At 41.0% G+C, this 20,489-nt stretch overlaps 1 protein-coding gene across 2 annotated transcripts in view; it reads left to right on the forward strand.

Moving 5' to 3' along the window:
* Window positions 1-20,489, forward strand: part of LOC123771492 (acetylcholine receptor subunit alpha-like) — a 246,620-nt gene that overhangs the window by 72,685 nt on the left and 153,446 nt on the right. For both annotated transcript variants that reach the window (XM_069313693.1, XM_069313694.1), the window contains exon 3: window positions 3,419-3,558. In XM_069313693.1, coding sequence (XP_069169794.1) covers window positions 3,419-3,558 — 140 coding nt within the window. The remainder of the gene's footprint in view (window positions 1-3,418; window positions 3,559-20,489) is intronic.

A 20,489-nucleotide genomic window follows, 5' to 3' on the forward strand; every position in this document is an offset into this window, starting at 1 on the left:
GCTACATGACTTTATAAAGCTGTTAAGTCGCACTCATGGGCAGCTTCTTTACCTCATATGTAGCCTCATGATCCACATAGCCTCATTAGAAATACACAGAACGCTGTGTATACAAAGAACTTAAAATATACTTCACACTGTGTATATAGGAGTACCTATATACACGTATATACGTAGGAAAATCCTATTAATATTACTTTGATTCCATATCTTTCAGCCTATGTTCTTCTTTCCTATACCTGTTGGCCCTCGTGGTAAGATGTAAATCTTTCCATTCTATACTTTTGTTGCATCTCAATCCTTATTCAAGATTTCCTGTATCCTCACTTTACCCACTTTCCCACCACCTTGCGTACCAATGGTCATCCGATCCAATCCTACTGTGGCACTTGGAATGTTTCCTCCTACCATATTGCTACAGAAAAGCCAGCATGGTCTTTTTTGCCATGATGTTGGGATAGCATTCATTTTTTTGTTCCCACGGAAGGTCTCGTATGCTTACGTGGTGTATCTCTTGGTGATGTTCTTATGGGAAGAATCTCCAAGATCCCATGTGCATTGTGGCTCTGTGGTCCGCAGATTGATGGAGTGCTGCCTCCGGACGCGGCCGTTTTATTGTGGAAATCATATTTGTTCTGTGAGCCGTAGCGCAAAAAAGATTGCAGAAGGCACGGAAGGTGTTAATGAAACCTTTGAGGATATTTTTACATATACAATTTCACAGAGAAGTTTGTTGTTCGGATTATTTTCTTAACTATACATTGGTTCTTTTATAATCTCTGTCTCTGTCTCTCTCTGTCTCTCTCTCTCTCTCTCTCTCTCTCTCTCTCTCTCTCTCTCTCTCTCTCTCTCTCTCTCATGCGTCGTTGCCACACATGGCTTCCTATAACTCTCTCATCCTCTGATTACACTCCAAGGAAAATGTTGGCTGAGTATTTTTCTCCCTCTTCTCGTTCAGACTTATAATTGAGCCGTGAATCGGGTGCTCGGTACCAGAGCTATTCGTTGTCCTCTGTGACGCTGGGGAATTGACAGCGACAGTTTTGCTTCACGCTCAAAGGGGCTTTCAGTAAAGCATAAAGCTTGAGGTGTACATGCTGAGAACATGACCTTTGTTCAGTGAATACAAGTAATGGTCGTGCAATTTTGTCATTTTGCATGCAATAGGTGTACAAAGGTCAACATAGCGTGATGAAGAACGGTTTGTGTCCCAAACCACTCTACCACTAGGCCTGTAGGCCTCGTAGCCTGGTGGATAGCGCGCAGGACTCGTAATTCTGTGGCGCGGGTTCGATTCCCGCACGAGGCAGAAACAAATGGGCAAAGTTTCTTTCACCCTGAATGCCCCTGTTACCTAGCAGTAAATAGGTACTTGGGTGTTAGTCAGCTGTCACGGGCTGCTTCCTGGGGGTGGAGGCCTGGTCAAAGACCGGGCCGCGGGGACACTAAAAAGCCCCGAAATCAACTCAAGAACCTCAAGATAACCACACTCACAGTATATTGTGAGGTATCTGTATAACCAGTATCAGTATCTGTCTTATTCATTCTCACTATTTACCCTTCCTCTCTCACCTCTCTCACTCTCCTCCCTCTCAGTTTCATCACCATCTTCCCTCAGCGAGGCACGATCTTCTCTCAGTGAGACATTATCTTCTCTCAGTGAGGCACCTTCACCCAAACGTCCAACATTCATTATTGTTGTGTCTTTCTGCTCTCATTAATCCCTAACGACTGTTATTCTTGTCTCTCCCTCTCCCACACTGTTATTCGTGTCATCTATACTTGTATAGATGATTGTATATGTATGAAAGTATAGAGGATATTCCTTCTTTAAATCAGGGAAACGAAAGTACTGTTTCCCCTAACCTGTTCCTAACCTGTTCCTAACCTGTTCCTAACAATGATGCTCTGATGAGAATTGTTTCACAAAACACTAAATGATTTCTCCTTAATAAGCTCTGATGCTTTTATGAGCTGTGATTTTTTTTAATTAGTAAAGTTTTTTTTTGTAATTGGCATTGATTTCTTAATTAGCTAATGATTTTTAGTTAGCAAATGATTTCATAATTACCGATGGTTTCTTATTAGTAATGCTGATTCCTTAATTGACAATCGTGATTCATTAATTAGGATTGTCTATTCTTTAATTAGCAATGATAATTGCAAATTCTTTAATTAGCAATGGTTATTCTCTAAACAAAGTTAATTTTTTAATGCAAGTTAATATTATTCTGTAAGCACTCTTTATTAAATGAATGTATTGAGAACATATATATATGTGTATATATATATATATATATATATATATATATATATATATATATATATATATATATATATATATATATATATATATCCTAAGACGCCTTGGGCTAGCCTCACCCAGTTTTTCTAAGTGGTTGCTGTGGGTTACGTGCCTAACATGGTCGGGTCGGGATAATCACCAACTACTTGGCACTGCCATGCAAAGCCTTGTCAGCCTCCTGGTGATTCTAGCATCGGCTGAACCTTTAAACAATTCTAAAACATATATAAATATTTTTGTATTGACATATACTAAAATATTGTTCACAGACGTCCACAAAATATTTTAATAAAAATGATACCTATTGATATCTTTAGCTGTAATGGACACATATGAGAACAGAGAAAGAGAGAGAGAGAGAGAGAGAGAGAGAGAGAGAGAGAGAGAGAGAGAGAGAGAGAGAGAGAGAGAGAGAGAGAGAGAGAGAGAGAGAGAGAGAGAGAGAGAGAGAGAGAGACAGAGACAGATAGGCAGATGGATCCAAGCACCTGTTCAAGTTTTTATATATATTAATGGATCTTAAGTATATACTGATGAGTCTTTAATAAACATTGGTGAATCTTTAATAAATATGGACTATAATATATATTATATATAATATATATAAGTTTTTTAATAAATATGGACCGGTTTTTATTTAATATAGTTTAATCTGTAATAAATGTCAGTGAATCTTTAATATATATATATATGGGTGAATCTTCAATAATTATGGATGAATCTTAAATTTAACATTAATCTTTAATGAATATTAATTAATATTGATCATTAATCTTTTTTTAATTATCATGATTTTTGACTCGACAGAGGTCAAAGTTAATCCTTATTTTGACTTCATCTCAGATTCAGGTTCACAGGTATACAACATTTACCCCCTGGCTGGCTCTCTCACTCTCTGTGAGAGTGAGAGACAGTCAACTCTTGTCTCTCACTCGCTCGCTATATCTTTCTCTCGTTCGCTTTCTCTCTCGCTCGCAAAAATTACCAGTTGTGCATTGGTCTGTTTTACCTAAAAGGGGTTTCTATTGCGTTGGCTTCTATTGTTTCTCTCTCTCTCTATTTCTCTTTCTCTCTCTCTCTCGTTCGTATCTCACCGTCTCTGCTTCTCCACAGGGGCGTGTGGGAACCCGGATGCCAAACGACTGTATGATGATCTACTCTCCAACTACAACAAGTTGGTTCGTCCCGTCATCAATGTCTCCGATCCGCTTGTTGTCAAGATCAAGCTCAAGCTCTCACAGCTGATCGACGTGGTGAGTACACTTTTTTGTGTTTTTCTGCACCTGGGGGCGTTCACACCTGGGGGTGTTCACACCTGGGGGCGTTCACACCTGGGGGTGTTCACACCTGGGGGTGTTCATACCTGGGGGTGTTCACACCTGGGGGCGTTCACACCTGGGGGTGTTCACACCTGGGGGCGTTCACACCTGGGGGCGTTCACACCTGGTTGGGTTAGATTAGGAACATTTCAGTACAACAAAAATATATTGAACGGGTCAAGGATGAATTTCCGTGAGTTATCAGTTACAAGCTGACGACCCAGCTCATTGGGAATGAGCTGTTGCGTGTCGGATCATTGGTTGATGAGCTGATGAGCAACTCGTCCTCCTCATTGCCTCGACGAACTACAAAGGGATGACCTTAACCACGAAAGCACGAATCCAACCAGATCACCCAACCTAGGGTTCAGAGATAGTGAAGAGTAATACAGAAAAAAGGGGAGTTTCGTGAGCAGCCCCTTTTCATATTACTTTGTAATTTGTCCGTTGTGGTCCATTATGTACAAAGGAAGACGTATTAGCTGAGAGTACAGGTTGCTGAGCTAATGGCTGTAACGAGATACAGTCAACAGTGGCGTATTTCAGGCAAATTCAGGCATAACCTCAACTCTGTAACCTGATGTTACGGGGCTGGTTAGAGTTACAGTAACAGGAGGAAACCCCTTCCCCCCCCCCCCCTCCTCCTGTTAGTGACGATACGACTTACTGTTCACATGGAACCTGTATTCTCACCGAACAACTGTAATTTTTTGTATTATTATTATTATTATTATTATTGTCTACCACAGACGTAGCCAGACATTTACAATGCTAACCAGCATATATACATATTCTTCTGTCCTCCGTGGACAGGGTTAGAGATCAGTTAAACACATAGTTCAGTGATTTATTGAACAATCAACCACTGAAGGTGATTGTAGTGTTTTTAAAATGCTAATCTAACCTACATAAATACACAGATTTACGTCTGTCCTACATAAACAGTGTTCGAGGTGTCTTTTTGCATAGTGTCATTAATGTGCGTTTACAAAGGTGAAATGCAATTCTGACCAGCTTCCACATACCTGTATACAAATACACACGTATACATATTACACATATACCTACACATATCCATATATATATATACATATACCTATGTCTCTCCTACTTTGACAGGGTAAGATAGCGTCTATAGAAACTAGAGTTATATTAAATACTTAACCACTGAATGTGATTAAGATACTTTTACAAGCTCAGGTTATAGGTACATACATTCTATAACAGATGAATTACTTATTATATAGGTACAATACATTGTATAACAGATGTATTACATATTGTATAGGTACAATACATTATATAACAAATGTATTACATAGTCAATCTTGGGTACAAGTCCAATATATCATCAAGTGTTCCAGTACTCATATAGTAATTACACTGTTCAGGATACCTCAGCCCAGGAGGGCGAAAGTCAGTCAATATGGGACATTCTACACTGGTACATTTACGGGGTCTCGCTACTTGGGTCTGTAAGCCTACCTGTAAGAGGTCTTTGTCGTGTGAGCCAGAGTGATTGGCCCCAGCATGGAGGCTGTGTACCAGCGTGAGAGCTATGTGGTCAAATTGTGGGTGTCGTTGATGATATCTATGTGTAGGTGGGTGTCGCTGATGATATCTCTGTGTAGGTGGGTGTCGTTGATGATATCTCTGTGTTGGTGGGTGTCGTTGATGATATCTTTGTGTAGGTGGGTGTCGCTGATGATATCTTTGTGTAGGTTGGTGTCGTTGATGATATCTTTGTGATATCTTTATATCCTGGCATTGAAGGTCTGGAGTGGCGGTGCTGCTTAGCAGTCTAGAGTTTATAGTTACATGTAGAAGTGTGTTATTATGCTTAGAGTCGTTATGATGATGCCTTTCACTGCTGTATTGATACTGGGATTAGTACTCTCTCTCTCTCTCTCTCTCTCTCTCTCTCTCTCTCTCTCTCTCTCTCTCTCTCTCTCTCTCTCTCTCTCTCTCTCAGACCAAATCCACGTTTTTCATCACAAATCTTGTAACATGTGTGTGTGGATCTGTTGATTTGTCTCCTTCAAGTAGAAGAATTTTCCCGGGAATTTCGTAATGATTTGTTTACAACCTATAAAGGTGATTCACGAGTGCCCCAAGTTTGGCACTGCAACAACATTTGGTGCCAAATAATGCCCCAGGTGTCTCTTCTTCTTCTTCTTCTTCTGTCTTGAGAATCATTAAAATCGTGCACCATTCCTTCCCCCTGTTCCATCCCTTCCTCCCCGTCCCATCCCTAATCCTTATCCTGACCCCTTCCCAGTGCTATATAGTCGTAATGGCTTAATGCTTTCCCCTGATTCAATTCCCCCTCATGCCTATTCTATTCCTGTTTTTAGACACTAGCATACATAAGTATACACAAGTGTACACAGGTATGCATAAATATACACAGGTATACATAATGCAGGTATACTTGAAGATTAACATAATTTAGAATTGAACCCAGAATTATTGAACATTTTCTTCAGTTTCAATTTCAAGTTGTGGGTGTCGTTGATGATATCTATGTGTAGGTGGGTGTCGTGGATGATATCTATGTGTAGGTGGGTGTCGTTGATGATATCTTTGTGTAGGTGGGTGTCGTTGATGATATCTATGTGTAGGTGGGTGTCGTTGATGATATCTATGTGTAGGAGGGTGTCGTGGATGATATCTATGTGTAGGTGGGTGTCGTTGATGATATCTATGTGTAGGTGGGTGTCGTTGATGATATCTATGTGTAGGTGGGTGTCGTTGATGATATCTATGTGTAGGTGGGTGTCGTGGATGATATCTATGTGTAGGTGGGTGTCGTGGATGATATCTATGTGTAGGTGGGTGTCGTGGATGATATCTATGTGTAGGTGGGTGTCGTGGATGATATCTATGTGTAGGTGGTTGTCGCTGATGATAACCTCTTCAGACTGTACTGAACCTCTGGTGTCCCTTTTCCTGTTGCAAACTCCATTACATATCCCTGGATTGATAAGAAGGAGCCACTTGCAAGGTAATTCTTGCAGCGTCTTCAAGTCCTCCTGGAGCACCTTGGTGCCGTCTTCTCGTTATTTTTCTCGTTTGCAATATTGACATTTACGAGTCAAATTTGATGGTGTTTCGTTTACATATATCGGGGCTTGTGTGTGTGTGTGTGTGTGTGTGTGTGTGTGTGTGTGTGTGTGTGTGTGTGTGTGTGTGTGTGTGTGTGTTCACTCCTGTCTTGCCTCTTCCTCTTGCTCTGTTGTGCTCCCCCCTTTTACCTCCCCTCACTACACTCCTGTTCTCCTATTTCCCCCTTACCCTCCCCTTATCCTTCCCTTACCCTTCCCTGCCTTTCATCATATCGCTTTTCAAACCACATTTACCCGGGGGAAAAAGGTGGGATGGGGGGGGGGGATTTACAGCTCGTGGCAATTAGACATTTAATCGTTATTGCAGCCGGGATAAAGTTATATTATCAGAATGCATTAATCAATCAATCATTAATCATTAATCAATCGGGTTTGTTTGTCTTGTGATGCAATGGTTAAAAGAATTCCCTTTAGGGGACTTGATGATATTTACGTGTAGTCCAGTAACGAATACTTCGTTGATCTCTCTCTCTCTCTCTCTCTCTCTCTCTCTCTCTCTCTCTCTCTCTCTCTCTCTCTCTCTCTCTCTCTCTCTCTCTCTCTATCTCTCTCTCTCTCTCTCTCTCTCTCTCTCTCTCTCTCTCTCTCTCTCTCTCTCTCTCTCTCTCTCTCTCTATCTCTATCTCTATCTCTCTCTCTCTCTCTCTCTCTCTCTCTCTCTCTCTCTCTCTCTCTCTCTCTCTCTCTCTCTCTCTCTCTCTCTCTCTCTAACACATTGCTGCTTGTTTAATACCTGGACTATTCGTACATACCAAGCAATAGTATATGTACGTACCACTCCCCTCTTCAGTACGAACGGTATCTCCCCCTGACGGCATGTTCCCCTCTTCGTATCAAAGCAAAATAAAAGAAAAAAAGTTTCCTCTCACACACAATAGCCTCGCCACGCTCTGTGAGGAGAGGGGTAAAGGCTCCTGTATTGACAGGAAAGTGACGGGCGTCGACATATTACCAGAGAGAGAAATTGGTCCTTGGGGCTCAGTTTGGAGTTAGAAATTCTTTCGGTTGTGCACTAGGGGGGTCCTAGGTGGCTGGCTCCTAGGACCTTGAAGCACGGGTCCTAGGACTATGGTAGCATGGGTCGGTTCCATGGACCCATTATATTCTGGAATGTTGTCCTCATTTAGTCACCCCATTTCCCACTTTCTCTCTCATGTTACTCTCCACCCACTAACCTTTCCTTGTCGACAGGAATGACTTGTATCCCGCCATACTGGGTGTGAAATTCCATTCCTCTCTTACAGGGCTGTGACTCTTAGCTCTCTCTCTCTCTCTCTCTCTCTCTCTCTCTCTCTCTCTCTCTCTCTCTCTCTCCCCCTCCCTCTCTCTCTCTCTCTCTCTCTCTCTCTCTCTCTCTCTCTCTCTCTCTCTCTCTCTCTCTCTCTCTCTCTCTCTCTCTCTCTCTCTGTCTCTCTCTCTCTCTCCCACCCCCTGGCGCCCTTCCAAGACATGGGCTTCATTCCACAAAGCAACTTAAGAGTCCCATCTACACTTAAGTTAATTGCAATCAAGTAGGACCAGGAATTAACCCTAGTTCTATCGTCACTCGACTTGACAGTTCTGTCGACCTGAAATTTTCCGTCTTCGACACATGCAAGGAATAGTCTTTGTTGCACTACCTTCGTGCAACGGGTTAATGAATTGGTTGCTTTCAACGGCTCAAAATAACCCAAATGCACGCAAAATAAGTTCTGGATGAACCTGAAAATGTACACGATTGCAAATGCGAACACAAATTTACTCATACGCAAATGGTCGCAAAATAAATTATGGACAGAATATGATATCAGGCAATTATGTAATCGGACTTTGGTCTAGAAGTCTAGATTCTAGACCTTCCTCCAGAGGAAAGTCTATCAGTCTTAAAACACGAAATCGACAGAATCCGTCAAGGAGCAACTTAATATCATCTTACGATAGAACATTAAAACTCAACAGGATCTTGATTACCTCTTAGTCTTTTGTTAAAATATTAATCACCATTTGTATAAAAAAAGAAGTATCGTCTATGAGATATTAAAACTGATTAAAAATTTCTCTTCCGATCTGAAAACGGCGGAAAACTTCATGTCGGTGAAGATTGGATCAGAAATTTAAGCTCATCAAAGAGGCACTTGTCGAATATTTGTTGTAAGTCTTAATTATTTTACTGGTTTAAAAAGGCTGAATGCAGTGAATCTTCAGCAACACTTGGACTCTACAGAAAGTGTATCTTTAACAACACAAGTGTATTTTCAGCAGTATAAGTGTATTTTCAGCAGTATAAGTGTATTTTCAGCAGTATAATTGTATTTTCAGCAGTATAAGTGTATGTTCAGCAGTACAAGTGTATTTTCAGCAGTATAAGTGTATTTTCAGCAGTAGAAGTTTATTTTCAGCAGTATAATTGTATTTTCAGCAGTATAAGTGTATGTTCAGCAGTATAAGTGTATTTTCAGCAGTATAAGTGTATTTTCAGCAGTACAAGTGTATTTTCAGCAGTACAAGTGTATTTTCAGCAGTACAAGTGTATTTTCAGCAGTACAAGTGCATTTTGAGCAACACAAGTGCATTTTCAGCCGCACAAGTGTAGCTTGAGTACGTACTTTGCACTTTGAGTACACACGAAGAGAACTTTCCTCTCTACAACACCCATAATTTCACATGGCACATTAAGAAAGACAGAAGCCAATTACACAATGATTTTTTTTAGTAGTTTAATTAAAAATAAATATGAACGAACCTAACAATATTTATCAATGACTCAAATGTGTAAAATCAATTGTAAATTGGCCCTTTAAACTACGCTTCGCGAACGTGTATATTCGTGGTATTCGTGAATCATTAGTACGTCGGGGTTCAAGTGTTTACATATCATCTTAATACGTTTTTTTCGTTTATCAATTTACGTTTATCAATTTACGTTTATCAATTTACGCTTATCAATTTACGTTTATCGATTTACGTTTATCAATTTACGTTTATCAATTTACGTTTATCGATTTACGTTTATCAATTTACGCTTATCAATTTACGTTTATCAATTTACGTTTATCAATTTACGTTTATCAATTTACGCTTATCAATTTACGTTTATCGATTTACGTTTATCAATTTACGTTTATCAATTTACGTTTATCGATTTACGTTTATCGACTTACGTTTATCGATTTACGTTTATCGATTTACGTTTATCGATTTACGTTTATCAATTCGTTAAATATGTGACGTAAAAGACATAGTAATATCCAGCCCGTCCTTCTAAGATTTACCATCGTTAAGAAACCGTCGTACTAGGGTGCCCTTTTCCTAACCTGCCAGAGGTTATCTTGAGGTTATCTTGAGATGATTTCGGGGCTTTAGTGTCCCCGCGGCCCGGTCCTCGACCAGGCCTCCACCCCCAGGAAGCAGCCCGTGACAGCTGACTAACACCCAGGTACCTATTTTACTGCTAGGTAACAGGGGCATAGGGTGAAAGAAACTCTGCCCATTGTTTCTCGCCGGCGCCTGGGATCAAACCCAGGACCACAGGATCACGAGTCCAGCGTGCTGTCCGCTCGGCCGACCGGCTCCGATAAAGGACCCAAAATACAAAAACAGATAGACAAATTTGGTGTTTTTTGGGGGTTTGTTCGTCTGTATTGAACATGTTACAGAGAAGCAGTTCATGAGAATGGGTTGAACAATGAACAGGTTCACCTAGCCTGACAGCTGAGTGGACAGCGCTCGGGATTCGTAGTCCTGAGGTTCCGGGTTCGATCCCAGGTGGAGGCGGAAACAAACTGGCATAGTTTCTTTCACCCCTGATGCTCTGTTCACCTAGGAGTAAATAGGTGCCTGGGAGCTAGACAGCTGCTACGGGCTGCTTCCTGGGGGGTGTTTAACAAAAAGAAGGCCTGGTTGAGGACCGAGCCGCGGGAACGCTAAGCCCCGAAATCATCTCAAGATAACCTCAAGAAGATAGCCTAACAAACCACTAGTCAAGCTAGGCCAGACATGAGTATAAAACGACCCAAAAGTGTTCAGTCCACCTGAGAGGAAGAACAAGTAACTACTGTTACTCACATGACTAACTACACTTGAACCCATTAATGGCTTGTTCAACTGTTTCCAACTCCTCAGACAGTAACACATCTTCCTGGGGGATGTCATTGGTGCTCTCTCACACACCTGTAATAACATACCCATATATCCCCTGAGGTATGGCGTTAGCAATAGCATATCCTTTTAATGAAAGAATTTACTTGTACATTTTACCCCTTTCTCTGAGGAGTCATAGCGGGTACACGGGTTCAAGACGTGGTCTCTCTCTCTCTCTCTCTCTCTCTCTCTCTCTCTCTCTCTCTCTCTCTCTCTCTCTCTCTCTCTCTCTCTCTCTCTCTCTCTCTCTCTCTCTCTCTCTCTCTCTCTCTCTCTCTCTTACGAGGAGAGACGTCGGGCGTGAAGCAGTATTCACAAATGTAGAAATAAGTCAGAATTGACATTGATCCATTCAAGGAAGCTAATTTGTCGAAGGCGCTGGGAGGTCTGAGGGAGGGAGTGCCAGGGTGCCACGGGTGGACAGGATAGATCAATTGCGAGACACATTGATCATAATTGAGAGGCACATTGATCATAATTGAGAGGCACATTGATCATAATTGAGAGGCACATTGATCATAATTGAGAGGCACATAGATCATAATTGAGAGGCACATTGATCATAATTGAGAGGCACATTGATCATAATTGAGAGGCACATTGATCATAATTGAGAGGCACATTGATCATAATTGAGAGGCACATTGATCATAATTGAGAGGCACATTGATCATAATTGAGAGGCACATTGATCATAATTGAGAGGCACATAGATCATAATTGAGAGGCACATTGATCATAATTAAAAGGCACATACATCATAATTGAAGGGCACATTGATCATAATTGAGAGGCACATTGATCATAATTGAAGGGCACAATGTACATGGCACCTTTGTGGATGATGAACATTCGGTTTCATATATGTAAATTACAATATATTTTCTGTCAATGCATGTGTACTCTTTTGCACATTTACAATTTGTACTCTATCAGAACATTTAGTATTTGTACTTTAAGTATATTTAACATGTGTATTATATCAGTACATTTAACATGTATATTCTGTCAGTACATTTGTACTATCAGTAACATGTATACTCTTTCAGATCACTTACCACGTGTTCTCTTTTTAAGACACATAACATTAAATCCTCATGTATACAAATGATACATTTCTTCCACGAGAAAATAATTTTCCTAATGCCTCTTCTTGCAAACTTTCCAAAGCCAGACTCCTCCTGCTAAACATTTCCTACCCAAATTTTCTTCTCCCTCTTAACTTTCATTTCCCAGTCGCTGCTGTAACTTAATTTGAACCTTAGTTACAGTTACAGAGGATAAAGTTCAAGTTACAGCAGGCATGGTACATAGTGTCTTTTTGTACCCTAATGTATAACTTAGGTGTAGCAGTGTTTGTGAAGGTGTGGAGGGGATGGTTGGGTTTATCCAAGTTACAGACGAAGAGTTCAAGTTAAGTTAGTTAAGTTAGTTAAGGTGCAAGTGAATCTAATGGTCAAATTACTGAATATAAGATTCAAGTTGCAGAGACTAAGGTTCAAGTTACGAAGTTACGGTTTAAATTACAGAAGTTACGTTTCAAGTTACTCCTGCTGAAATTCTAATTAAGGTTGTTGGGTCACAAGCTACTCATGTTCCAATCTCAACTTTGACGAAAATCGCAGTGGCGCGTGATTTATCTCAAGATCCTGCGATATATATAGGATCAGGATTTATCCTATAACCAAGAGGCTGGGATACATGGCCCCATAATTTCCCCTAAATCCAAGAGGTTAGGATATGTGGATACCTAATTCTCAGATATCCGTCTTGAAATGTATCTTAAGTTATGTCTTATTTCATCCGCAAGCATGTAAGACAATCCATTATTTGTCAGAAAGCAAATGGTTCATCATCTGCGAGAACTTATACAGTTCAATCAACATGAGAAAACAGACTGTTCAGCTTCCTTGAGAGCGCATTCAGTCCTATCTCTGCGAGCCTGGATCAAATCCCGAACCCCTTCCAATGGGATTAAACCCCTTCCAATGGGATTAAACCCCTTCCAATGGGATTAAACCCCTTCCAATGGGATTAAACCCATTGTCCGTGAACCGGCACCTGGTCCTGCATCCTTGGATCAAGGCGAGAGAGAGGCATTGAATGGGATCAGATCCTAAGATGAGGGAACCGAGCTTAATTCTGCATCTCCCACAGGCTTTCTCGTCCTCTGAAGATCAACGCCTCTGGGAGATACATCATTGTGTATCCGGAAGGATGCTGGGTGAGGCTGTGTGAGTGGAGATGAGGAAGATGAGAGGGTACAGCATCCCTGTGATTTACCGCAGTAGGGGAATATCGGTGAGCCAATATACCTGCACCTTTAAGCGTTTGCCTGCGCTCACAGCCCCAAACGCTACGACACTCACGTCGATCTTATTATTGATTATTGGCGACTGGTTTTATTGTGGGGGGGTTATTGATGATTGGTGTTATTGTGGTGGGTTATTGATGTGTTATTGTGGTGGTTATTGATGATTGGTGTTATTGTGGTGGGTTATTGATGTGTTATTGTGGTGGTTATTGATGATTGGTGTTATTGTGGTGGGTTATTGATGTGTTATTGTGGTGGTTATTGATGATTGGTGTTATTGTGGTGGGTTATTGATGTGTTATTGATGATTGGTGTTATTGTGGTGGGTTATTGATGTGTTATTGTGGTGGTTATTGATGATTGGTGTTATTGTGGTGGGTTATTGATGTGTTATTGTGGTGGTTATTGATGATTGGTGTTATTGTGGTGGGTTATTGATGATTGGTTTTATTGTGGGGGTGATTGATGACTGGTGGTATTGTGGGGGGTTATTGATGACTGGTGTTATTGGTGACTGGTTTTATTGTGGAGGTTATTGATGATTGGTGTTATTGGGGGGTTATTGATGACTGGTGTTATTGTGGTGGTTATTGATGACTGGTGTTATTGTGGTGGTTATTGGTGACTGGTTTTATTGTGGAGGTTATTGATGATTGGTGTTATTGGGGGGTTATTGATGACTGGTGTTATTGTGGTGGTTATTGATGACTGGTGTTATTGTGGTGGTTATTGGTGACTGGTTTTATTGTGGAGGTTATTGATGATTGGTGTTATTGTGGAGGTTATTGATGATTGGTGTTATTGGGGGGTTATTGATGACTGGTGTTATTGTGGTGGTTATTGATGACTGGTGTTATTGTGGTGGTTATTGATGATTGGTGTTATTGTGGTGGTTATTGATGATTGGTGTTATTGTGGTGGTTATTGATGATTGGTGTTATTGTGGTGGTTATTGATGATTGGTGTTATTGTGGTGATTATTGATGATTGGTGTTATTGTGGAGGTTATTGATGATTGGTGTTATTGGGGGGTTATTGATGACTGGTGTTATTGTGGTGGTTATTGATGACTGGTGTTATTGTGGTGGTTATTGATGATTGGTGTTATTGGGGGGTTATTGATGATTGGTGTTATTGTGGAGGTTATTGATGACTGGTGTTATTGTGGTGGTTATTGATGACTGGTGTTATTGTGGTGGTTATTGATGACTGGTGTTATTGTGGTGGTTATTGATGACTGGTGTTATTGTGGTGGTTATTGATGATTGGTGTTATTGTGGTGGGTTATTGATGATTGGTGTTATTGTGGTGATTAGGCCTCGTGTCTTGACAATGAGAAACGGACTTCCCAATCAAATAAATAACTAAACAATCACAGTCGAGATTATAGGTCACAATTATAATCAATCTATTTTTAGACGCGGGTATTAAATATTAATTAATAGACAAAAATCTAGTAAACCTATTAGGATATTTCGTCCTATATATCGTGGGTTTTTTTCATGTTGATTTTTTTTTATCGAATGAATGTTAAAGGTAATTTAATCTAATTATTTCAACAGACTTTTATGTGGCAATTAAATTTTTTATGCAATTTGCTAAATGTTAAAGTTTTGGATTTGTAAATCTCGATTTTATTTTTAAACACAACACTTATATAAATATATTTTGACTCTTTATCCCCTCATTAGGTTGCCTAGTCTTGCCTAGTCTTGCCTAGTCTTTCCTAGTCTTTCCTAGTCTTTCCTAGTCTTTCCTAGTCTTTCCTAGGCTTGCCTAACCTTGCATAAAATTGCCCAGCCTTGCCTAGCCTTGCCTAGTCTTGCCTAGCCTTGCCTAGTCTTGCCTAGTCTTTCCTAGGCTTGCCTAGTCTTTCCTAGGCTTGCCTAACCTTGCATAAAATTGCCTAGCCTAATCTACCCCTTACTTGGTCTTCCCTATCCATGCCTGGCCTTATATATATATCATTTTCTGGCCTTATCTACTCTTGGCTTGCCGTTTCTACCCATGTCTGGCCTTATCTACCCGTGTCTAGCCGTATCTACCCTTGCCTACCTTATCTACCCCTCAGATCAGAACACTTGTCCCTGAACATAAGGTTAATGATTTGATGGTTAATGACCTTCTTTGTAACCTTAATTGCCATTGGTGCTCTGTAAGTGTTGGTAATTAGTGAACAATGCAATTAGGGATGACTGGTTACATGTTTTATGCTAATTAGCTCATCAAAGGCTAATAACCTAAAGAATTATTACGCCAGAGCGCAAGAGTTGATAATATATGTCTTCATCATATTTGTTTTAATAATTTATAGTTATCAAGACATTATAATATAATGAGTGATTAACTCATGTTTTTTATCGTAATAGATTTTTCAGGTGTCAGATTTTCTTCATTCATAAACAGTCGTCAGATTATCAGTTGTCAAAGTCTTGTGAGGTCTTAAGCTCCTGGTTATCTTGAGGTTATCTTGAGATGATTTCGGGGCTTTAGTGTCCCCGCGGCCCGGTCCTCGACCATGCCTCCACCCCCAGGAAGCAGCCCGTGACTGCTGACTAACACCCAGGTACCTATTTTAATGCTAGGTAACAGGGGCATAGGGCGAAAGAAACTCTGCCCATTGTTTCTCGCCGGCACCTGGGATCGAACCCAGGACCACAGGATCACAAGTCCAGCGTGCTGTCCGCTCGGCCGACCAGCTCCCTGGTTCTCAAAGTTTCGTACAAGATACTAAAAGAGATTGTAAAATTAGATTTAGAAACAATGTTTACAAATACGAGATGACATAGATGGAAACTGGAACGGATTAGATGACTAGAAATTGCCATTCCATACACAGTTTTGAAAAGTCAAACTTGATAAACAACTCGAGTGAAAAGAGAGAGTTAGTGCAATGAACTAATACAAGCACGACTGGATAAGTGCAGCTTGAGGCCCTCCTAGATAGCGTCATGTTGCTATCACAACATATGTTGCTATCACATCATATGTTGCTATCACACCGCTGGCATAACATAATGCTATCGTAATGATTTTCTTCTCCTGAGGATGAAAGAAATTTGCATTAATTCCATTTCATGAATAATATATTATCTTGTCTTGGGTGGCAGCGGCCAGGACACGAGATGTCAATGGCACTGGAGACACAGTGCCACTAGGGAGGGGGGAGGCAGTGCCACTAGGGGGGGAGGCAGTGCCACTAAGGGGGGAGGAGGCAGTGACACCAAGAGGTTTATCTTCATAGTGTACGATCCTGTCAGTCTCCTATTCCCTAGGACTATTTTCATCACATCACACTTACTGGTATTGAATTCTAGTAGCCATCGCTCCGACAAATACTGAAAGTCATTAATATAGATAAGGAAGAGTAATGGGGTCCAATGACTGATCCTATGGAGGTGCTGCGCTTGTTAACATATGACACTGTGGCTCTCTGGTTCCAGTCTGTCAGGTAGTCTCAGTGTAGTGGTTTTTAATATATTGTTGAACTCTTAGCAAGTTCGATGGGTTACCATTTTCCTTCCCTGAAGGCAAGAAGTTAATCAGAAAGAAATCTGATTAATTTCTACTTAATTAACTCATTAAATTAAAATGCTAATTTAGGTTCGAACAGCATAACAAGCATATCTAACTGTCATTATCACTAGCAGTGAAATACCTAGAAATAAACACAAGGAAAGCAGTGATTTTCATTGACTCAAGAGCGACACTGCAAACTCAAGGTCAAACAGAAGCCACAGGCAGAATGGCTGAAAATGAGAGCTGTGAAAATGCTGACCAATCAGGGAATGATTATGGAGTCCGTGTGAATTACCTCTTATGTTGGAAATAAACGAGCAGATGTGCTTGCTGATTGTAGTGATGTACTGAAGGAATATTAAATACTTCATCCCACCAACAATCATCTGAAAGTCAGAGGTGTCATCAGAACACAGCACCGTGTCACGCTAACTCAGGAAAGAAATATTAAAAAAACAAAAATATCTGTAAATTTGTTCTCTTTGTACGTTGTAAAAGTGTAAAAATGCAACACACTCTCACGTCATGTGTGTGTGTGTGTGTGTGTGTGTGTGTGTGTGTGTGTGTGTGTGTGTGTGTGTACTCACCTATTTGTGCTTGCGTGGGTTGAGCTTTGGCTCTTTGGTCCCGCCTCTCAACTGTCAATCAACTGGTATACAGGTTCCTGAGCCTACTGGGCTCTATCATATCTACATTTGAAATTGTGTATGGAGTCAGCCTCCACCACATCACTGCCTAATGCATTCCACCTGTTAACTACTCTGACACTGAAAAAGTTCTTTCTAACGTGTGTGTGTGTGTGTGTGTATGTGTGTGTGTGTGTGTGTGTGTGTGTGTGTGTGTGTGTGTGTGTGTGTGTGTGTGTGTGTGTGTGTGTGTGTGTGTGTGTGTGTGTGTGTTATTATAACAATCTTATTACAGAAAAGTAGTTACGTCAAGCCTACGAACAGGCACGTAAGCCGAAAAGTTACGTCTTGAGAAGAGCTTCAATACTTAATTTTTTGTTTAACCCGAGAAGCAACTCTTCAACTCTTGTAAGAGTTTACCTAAACTTGGCTTTGGCCGGCGAGTTCAACAAAAATGACCGCTTGCTCCATCCTGGGAAACAAAATGTCTTGTTTGATACATGATTCGAGAGGGGGCTCTAGGATGGTCTAGGGAATGAAGGTAGCTAATTTTAGAATGAGTTAGAATGGTCTCGAAATAGGTAAAGTCTGGTTTCTACACGGGTGGGTGTGGTCTTAGGATAGGGTCCCAGCAAGGTAGACCTATTGCAATTAGTCTGCAAACAAGCGGGATGAAACTGCTTCGTTAATCATACCATTCGTGAGGTCTAGAGTCACTCTGAGAACCAGTGGTGTTCCAACTTTCCATGTTGCAAGAACAAGGAGGTGCAGAAGTGTTGCACACTAGAAAACCATTCAGAAGTCTCAGAATGGGTGGAAGTGGTAGGAGATAATGGTGTGAGAAAGGAGAAAGGAAAGAAGGAAGGAAGAAATGGTAAGAGAGGGGAAGAAGAAAGAGGAGGAGAAGTCAGAAAGGAAGGGAAGGAAGTGAATGGAGAGAGAGAGAGAGAGAGAGAATGAGACAGAGACGGAGAGAGAGAGAAAGGCTGGTTACATTATAGAGAGAATCTTCCTGTTTAAAATTTACTGAAAAAAAATAACAGAGACTTAGGCTTACTTTGCTAAGAATAATATCCGATTACACGTAAAAAAAAAACAAAAGAAGCTTGTCCCAAGGTACCAATACTTATCATTTTTTCATTTTTTTTCATTTCTCAAATTTTCTCATATGGGTTTTACTCCTTTTCCCTCCCATTCTCCTATGTCTTCCCATGTCCACCGGTTTCCTCGCAATCTCGGACTGAGGTTATCTTGAGATGATTTAGGGGCTTTAGTGTCCCCGCGGCCCGGTCCTCGACCAGGCCTCCACCCCCAGGAAGCAGCCCGTGACAGCTGACTAACACCCAGGTACCTATTTTACTGCTAGGTAACAGGGGCATAGGGTGAAAGAAACTCTGCCCATTGTTTCTCGCCGGCGCCCGGGAGAAAGGGGAAAGATAGAGAATGAAGAGAATGAGAGAAGGAATGAAGAGAGGAGAGAATGAAGAAGGAGGTTGAGAGAGAATGGAGAGAGGACGAGATGTAATAGAAAGATGAAGAGATGGAGAATAGAGAAAGAAAAGGAACGAAAACAATGGAAGAGGTAATGTGATAGGGAGGAAAAGGCGATAAAGATGAGAAACCAGAAAAAGGGGAATGACAGTAAAGGATGGATTTAATAATACAGAAAGAGGGGAGCAAGCGAAGGGGAATAAGAGGGGAAACAATTAATATTTAGCAGACAGGAAAGGGAATAGCAGGAGAAAATCTGGCAAAAAATTGGAAGGTGTGAATTGACGGAACAGGGGAAGAGGAAGGGAAAGTAGGAGAGAGAGAGAGAGGGTAAATAAGAAATACAAGATAGAAGGATAAATGGGAGATAATGAGCTGAAAGAGAGAGAGAGAAAATGAATTAAAGAGAGTAAAGAATGAAGAGAGAGAGAGAGAGAGAGAGAGAGAGAGAGAGAGAGAGAGAGAGAGAGAGAGAGAGAGAGAGAGAGAGAGAGAGAGAGAGAGAGAGAGAGAGAGAGAGAGGAGGTGACAATTGACGGAGGAGGAAGGAGGAAAGTCGTAGTGATTCCTTTTCCATATGATGGAAGGGAGATTATAATTCCTTCCCGTCTCGTGGACTAAAGAATCTCATAATTCTTTCCCAATTCCTGTATATCTTTAACTGCAGATTATCTGACGAATCTATTCCCCCCTTCCCTTTCCCCTGCCCCTCCCCTTTCCCTTCCCCCTTCCGTCCCCTTTCCCCCGGGGCCAAAACGAGATCCTTACGAAGGACCTCTTTCACGGAAGGGCCTCTTTTCCCTCCTTTTCCATTGATATAATTCATAACATAACCCCTTTCACAATAGGGTTTCCCATAAATATAATATAGCTTCAATACTAGCTACAGTGACTACAATACTAGCTACAGTGACCACAATACTAGCTACAGCGACTACAATACTAGCTACAGTGACTACAATACTAGCTACAGTGACCACAATACTAGCTACAGTGACCACAATACTAGCTACAGCGACTACAATACTAGCTACAGTGACTACAATACTAGCTACAGTGACTACAATACTAGCTACAGTGACTACAATACTAGCTACAGTGACTACAATACTAGCTACAGTGACCACAATACTAGCTACAGTGACTACAATACTAGCTACAGTGACTACAATACTAGCTACAGTGACTACAATACTAGCTACAGTGACCACAATACTAGCTACAGTGACCACAATACTAGCTACAGCGACTACAATACTAGCTACAGTGACTACAATACTAGCTACAGTGACCACAATACTAGCTACAGTGACTACAATACTAGCTACAGCGACCACAATACTAGCTACAGTGACTACAATACTAGCTACAGCGACCACAATCTGGCTACAGCGACCACATTACTAGCTACAACGACCACTATACTAGCTACAACATACTCTAACGAAAAGACTACTTTTCTGCATGCTCCCATCCCACAACATACTGCAACATACCCCAACATATGCTGGCATCAACATAATTACTCACGGCTGCTACAAATCAGTTTTCAGGTGTGGGTCTATAATAGAGAAAATACCACACGTGTTTAAGCATATTAACCCTAAACTCCCCATTTCAGAAGTGATTTTGACACGCATTCGAGCCCAAGGCATAAAAGATCGACTGGGC

Source organism: Procambarus clarkii, chromosome 76 (assembly GCF_040958095.1).
Source record: "Procambarus clarkii isolate CNS0578487 chromosome 76, FALCON_Pclarkii_2.0, whole genome shotgun sequence".
Lineage (NCBI taxonomy): Eukaryota > Metazoa > Arthropoda > Malacostraca > Decapoda > Cambaridae > Procambarus > Procambarus clarkii.